At 30.3% G+C, this 6772-nt stretch overlaps 1 protein-coding gene across 1 annotated transcript; it reads right to left on the bottom strand.

Moving 5' to 3' along the window:
* Positions 1 to 245: 245 nt before the first annotated feature.
* LOC132938101 (uncharacterized) lies at positions 246 to 5111 on the bottom strand. Its single transcript, XM_061004768.1, has 5 exons — positions 4974 to 5111; positions 3959 to 4058; positions 3427 to 3572; positions 1001 to 1133; positions 246 to 364 (listed from the first exon to the last, which is right to left on the bottom strand). Exons 1-5 carry the CDS (start codon positions 5088 to 5090, stop codon positions 246 to 248), a joined length of 615 nt encoding a protein of 204 aa, XP_060860751.1. The 5' UTR covers positions 5091 to 5111.
* Between the last annotated feature and the right edge of the window lie 1661 nt (positions 5112 to 6772).

Genomic DNA, 6772 nt, shown 5'->3' with positions numbered 1-6772 from the left:
ATTGTTGGATATTAATGTAACAACGTCAAAGAACTTTCAGAAACGTTTTATATTAATTTTGGAATCTTATTGTTAGGTATGTAGCGTATAAATTTTTGTATAATGGACAATGGTACCTCTCATTTTATGCTTAAATAATAAAGGTACCTACATAATATCTTACTTATATTTATAATATAAGTAATATTGTATTCTAAATTGACTAATGAGTTTAGATTTGGTCATATTTATAATATGACCTAACCTTAAGCCGTGCGTTCCTGACTTGTAGCCGGTTTATCGTTTGTGCGCGTTGGAATGCAAGTGTTGCAGCGCTCTTCCATCCAAAACAATGCCACCAGCGATATGAACAGAAGATAAAGTACTAGAAGTAATTTAAATATTATTAGTTATTATTGTTAAATTATTATTAATTTAACGATCCTTTTATTAAGGGAGTGGACCGTTTGGGATAATCAACTCAAAATGTGGTCTGTTTGGGTGAATAGTAAAGTTATATTATACTGATTGGGTGAGTGTTTATTCTACAAAAAAATACCATTTTGGAGAATTAAAATATGTATAGGTTAAATGTTTATAGATAAATTAAAATTTAATTTATATATTGTATAGTAATGTACATTGTCAATATTGAAAGATACATAATAAATAATTAGTAATGAACTCTTAATTTTAAAAAGATATTGGTATAGTAAATAGTAATATTTACATTTGTAATATAGGTACAAACAACATTGATAAATATTTTTCAATTTATAAAAAAAAATTTTATTTGATATTACATATTATACAATATAATTTGAACAATTAATAATGAACTCTATTTTTAAAAACGTTTGCGCATCGAAGTCACCAAGTTTTCATCTTACACAGGTAATAATAATTTCACTCACTCAAACGGTATAAATGATAGTCGCCCAAACAAACTGTTATTTTTTGGTTAAAATTATTATTTTCACCCAAACGACGACTGCCATTAGTAAACAATTGGTATACTTACAAGTATTGAACATAGCAAGATATATAAGTGAATTATAACCTTTGGATGCTCCAACCCACAAATTGACGGATAATGAATATAACATATGCGTTGTATGCACAAACAACCAAATAGAAATACTACAAAGATTTCTCTGAATAAAAAAAAGGTTCAAATCAATTAATAAAGATTATTGGTATGTAATGTACCTACGTATATTAAAATAATAATATGTTAATAAAATATTATAATAATATAATGTGTTTAAATATATAGGTTATAAATATAGATACGTCATATTATTATCATTCATTGAAATTATATTGTCTCGCGAACTCAAAGTTTACGTTCAGAATTATTAATTGTAGACTTATTTTTTATATGTTAATGAATTGACTTAATATCAAATTTGAAGATAGGAATATATTATTTAGGGCCCCTCATAGGCTTTTTTTAATGTTTTTATTTTGAAACATTAAAATTCACTAAAAAATACAATTTTAAAATGCTCATAGTTTGTTTTAAAATTACAATATCATAACAATCCTACATAAGGTCTTAAAGGATATTCTTACCTTTAAATTTGATAACATGTTAAAAGATTACTCTAATGTTAAAAACAAAAGAGTAAAATAAATAACTCTAAACGTAAAATTTGGTATGTTATGCGTTAGTTGGACGGATATATTAATCATTCATATACCATTTATTAATAGGTATTAATGTTATCAGAAATAATTCGGTTATTATTCCTCCCAATGAAGGTGTCTCTGAATTTTAGTAGGAAATCTCGAAACATAAAATGCACACATAAATTTACCATAGGAAAGATAGCTGGAACAATTGTAACATTTGCAATACTATTAGGTACCTATATATTTCTAGGAAAATTCAAACTTTTCTGATTTCGCACTCAATTAACTAATTAACTAATTAACTAACACATAATTTTGTTAAATATGTATATATTATTCAATCTTAACTTTCACAGGGTGGTTCCTGAGACTTGGTTGGGGGGGGGGGGGCTAATAGTTATAATTTTCACAAAACTTATAGTAAAAAATACAAAACAACAATTTTTACAACACAAATTCAAGTATTTTTTACTTATTTAGTATTCTCGTAGTCCATACAGATAGCAGATACATGCTAGTCATACACCGACGTACCTCCAATAATTACATACTTTTACGTGTCTATAATAGTCCACACAATAATAATATGTTTGTTTGTTTGTAATTTTTTGTTAGCAAAATACAATTTTATAGAAATACGGGTTTTGGGCCTTGGGGGGAGGTGGATCCACAAAATTTAATAAAAAAAAAAATTGTCAAAAACGTATTACATTCAGGAATTATTATAAATTTATAACAGTACTAGGGACAATTAATGTAACAAATATAAAATATATTTTAGATTCTGAGCGCAGCGAGGAAGCTAGTGGTTTTACAATGGTGTTTATTTTATTTTATTTTATTTTTAACCGGCTTACACAATTTTTACCAGAATGAGTGTTTCAATTTCAACATCTTATCTTTTAGCGAATCGAATCAAGATGGTACTTTAAAAAGGTCATTTTTCAATTTTAGTGTCTGGTTGTGCAGGGGATACGCTCGTGATATGTGCGCCCAGCACTTTTGGGGATTTCCACTTTACCACCGGCACTTTTAGATATTCCCACTTTACCACCCTCTGGACGGAAAAAGGACGCTTTCCAACGCTTTAACTGCTATCGAAAACCAAACTTTCGGTGCAGGTGTGACAAAAAATATATCACTGGACACGAGATGAATATTGTGGTTACGAAATTTAGTACAACAGGCGGTGTTCGGGGGGATATTTTCCTTTTAGCATTACTATAGCGCCGTCTTGGTGGATACTTATGGAACTAGATTCTAGTTACTAGAACATATCATACAAATGTCTAGTTCCATAAGTATCCACTAAGACAGCGCTAGTAATGCTAAAAGGAAAATATCCCCCTGCACTCCGCCTGTTGTACTACATTTCGTGGTCAACCCCCACACCCTCCAACCTTGTCATGTCCAGTCCTGTATATCTTAGTCCGTGATAAATAGAAAATAATCGTAATAAAGTGGGACAACTGTTGTGTTCTTTTTTTCATATTTGATTATTGAACCTGGAAGATAAAATTGACGATGTTAAAATTAACCCATGTTATCATTTTAACTCGGTCTCCTATATATATTTTTCTGAAATATTCAGAAAAATTTTAGGATCATAAATTAAAATTATTAATATATCATTTAGGTATACAGACTACCTATAACATAATGTGTCATTTTATTAGATTTATTTTCAAATTCAAGACATTTTTATAAGGTCAGCATCAAAATATATACATGTTTTGTAATTTGTACTCCAGTTCAAAACCACTAGGTTTATACGGATAATCTGATAATCTTATTATAATTTGAATAACTTACATTGTACGTTGCCAATAGCAGACGAATGTTGACAAAAAGCATTGTAGAAGTAAAAATCAAATTGAACAATGATTTGGTGATCACTTTACCATCATTTTTATACACCAACCCGACTGGTATTTGTAAATCCAAATCAAAAGTTACTTCTACATACGCAGAAACATGCAAAACAAAACAACGGTATTATGTTTAGAATACTTTTCATTTATAAATGTATGAGTTTAAAAACTATAGTTGCACACTAAATAATTTAAGTGTATTAATAGTCAGATACTATTATTTTGCAATTTTCATGGACCGTGATTTTCAAACGAGTATTTGATATAACTGTTACACTCGTTAACTTTGATTGTTGTTGGCCGACAGAAATAAATCACCGATGACAATGTACCTACCTATTGCGCATATGATTAAAAGTATAAGGAATTTTATAAATTAGCTGAACAACCATATCTAGTTATTAATACAATAAGTTGTGTGTTTATTTATTTAAAAGAATAATAATATAGTACCTATATTAGTATAGACTTACCATCTTTACTGGGCTTGGAAGTAGAAGGCGATTGCTGTTTGAAATATGTGGCACACAATATATTGTACACCAAAATCATGCTAAGTGCCGTAAAAAATACCTAAAATACGTATCATAAATAAGTCAACATAATATATCCGATCATTTTCAGTCAAATTAATATTTTTGAATTGGTTTAACTATTAAAGTAGTTAATATGATATGTTAAGTTACAAACGAAGAGTTCAGAAAAAAGATAATCTATCAGATTATCATTCTTATATCAGATTAATAGATTATCATATATTATTTTCACATCACTTAGAAATTCTCCAGATACAACTAAATCAATAGTAAATTCCATCATCACTTCAAAATTAATAAATAAGTTATAAAATTAACTATACCTACTACAAGTTTTATAATCATTTATTGTATAGGTACTTATATATTGTAAATACTTTTTTGTTAATCCTAATGGCCGCTGCTGCCGAGAGTTATATTTAATAAATTAAAAAAATATACATATATTAAGTAAAACCAAACAATATTGCATACATAATGCACGACAAATGGTGTAATGGAGAGTAAAATCCTTGAACCATAGTCTTTGCACTTTTACCACTCCCCCACCTCCCAAATCGAATTCCGGATCCACCATCGACTCTAATACCTAGAACCTAGGTGTATTGATTGGTATAATGGTATGCGATGATTAGCGCTTCCTCTTCTACAAGATAACGAACCCGTCGATACTATCCCTCTAGAATTCAGTCCTGTTGCACGATTAAAGTGGCCGGCCACCCCACATTTGCATGCAAATTAGGGAAATCGTAAACTAAAATATCTTGAATGGATGATAACAATGACTAGTTAATGGTTAAGTATTTATACAATACCGGATAAATCATTTAATTTATAATACTGTCACGATGCGTGAATAATAATGTACCTAAATTTAAAATTACTATAATAATATTAGGTATACATAACATAATAATTATATATTATAAATTGTGATATACTAATTACAAACCCCGTTCAACGAAGACATAATCCTGCAAACCAAGCGCGGATTATAGAACACGAAGTGAATATATTGCCTGACCGATCTTCGCATCATTCTGTTTCTGTAATTGTTGTAGCGCTCCATTATCTGTCAACGGTATTTCGGACAGTGGTCAATGATGGACGATAATTATCATAGGCTATTATAGCTGTTCGTCAACAACCGATAATCGTCTACAATCCGTGGATCGTCGACAACCGATGATCGTCTACAATCGCTGTCAGATTTTATATACGTGCCCGGTTCTCACGGAGCTGTGGCTCTGGCTGCAATGAATTATTATTTTATTGATCTGAGCCCAGGTTGCCATGGTGACGGTTATTTTTGCGAGAAGCACCGCCTTGCAATGACGCAAATGTTGAAAGCCAATGATAGTAACTGTGCTGGATTGCACGGTCGACGGAAGTATCAACGATAAGATGTAATTACATATCACCTTTGTTTACGTTATCATAATTATAATTTTCTACTCATTCGCTTAATTTAATTATTTTTTTTTTAATGGGGTATAGTAATATTTTTATATTAAACACTCGACCTTATTAATCACACCTGTCATATGATCGCCCCCACACAATTTTGGATCCAATGACACAATCACGTAATTGTATATTAATATATAAATAATATACCACACTATAGTATATTTCGTATATGTATACCTACGTTATAATGATTAATAACAAAAATGGTTATCGTTTAGGTATATAGTATAATATATACTAACGTCATGTCGCTGATTGGTTTTCATATACAGGCGATGTGTAGGTTTTTGGAGTGAAATCAAAATTAGTTTATGTACCTTAAGCCCGACCATTTAAATAACGCTGATCAGTTAAAATATTTGCAGTACAATTAATGCACAATAATATTATAATAATATATATTAGTCGTATATCCAGTGTTTATTTTAGACTTTTATCCCGGGGGTATGTGGTAGGCTATGCGTACGTGATCATATGTTACGCTGTCCCCAAAGAATACAAAAATTGCTGGCTTTGAAAAAAAAGTGATCTGAGGCATCATATAAAAACAGATTTGGTGAAATAACTGTTTTATTATAATAATATATTTATGTATACGCAATATGTATACTGTACATCCCAACAGGGGTAAAATTATAGTTATTATAATAGCAATTAAATCGCGTTAAGTATATAAAAGAACGCTGTTGCTGAGTGGACTGTAGGTTTCCGTTGCTGGTTACTCCGGATACTTAGGTTTACTACCGTATTCATTTAATTAAGTAATTATTAAGATGAAGTTTAGTCATTATAATTTGTTTATTTTCGTTTCACATAAGTTTATACGGAACCTAACATGTCAGGGTGTCCGGAAAACAATTGACGCCATCCCCCCACCCGGGGCATGGCAGAAACCTTGTGACTGACTATGTACAATTTTTTTTTTTTTTTTTTTTTTTGGTCTGCCACTCCGTCCCCCCGTACAATATTTTAAAACCCAATCAAAGCTAAAACCGTCGGCCACACTAACCAATAACAATATTATATTATCATTTCAGTTTATTGTTAATATTAGGACTGATACACGATACACGACATGCGGTCCGCCTTGAAATAATAAGTCCTATATATAATATCCACCAATCGGAATAAATTGCTTTTAGACGATACCAAACCATTTGCTGTATTTAATTAATTAATTTCTTTTGCAAAATGGCTTTTTTTAATCTAATATTATAAGTTGCAAATTCTCACTATGTAACTCAGTTGTCGTTAAAACTCCGCACCCTGATATTTTTGGTT

This window comes from Metopolophium dirhodum, chromosome 2 (genome assembly GCF_019925205.1).
Source record: "Metopolophium dirhodum isolate CAU chromosome 2, ASM1992520v1, whole genome shotgun sequence".
In the NCBI taxonomy this organism is placed as follows: Eukaryota; Metazoa; Arthropoda; class Insecta; order Hemiptera; family Aphididae; genus Metopolophium; species Metopolophium dirhodum.
The sequence above is the reverse complement of the archived record's forward strand: the minus strand, read 5'-3'. Positions and strand labels throughout refer to the sequence as shown.

Bases quoted from the DNA above. Each gene is read 5' to 3' on its own strand.
- LOC132938101 (XM_061004768.1), bottom strand. From the start codon at position 5,090: ATGGAGCGCTACAACAATTACAGAAACAGAATGATGCGAAGATCGGTC. The intron at 1,134-3,426 runs GTAAGTTATTCA...TTTTTTATTCAG, and splicing joins TGCTATTGGCAACGTACAAT to AGAAATCTTTGTAGTATTTC. The intron at 365-1,000 runs GTAAGTATACCA...AATTACTTCTAG, and splicing joins TCTTGCTATGTTCAATACTT to TACTTTATCTTCTGTTCATA.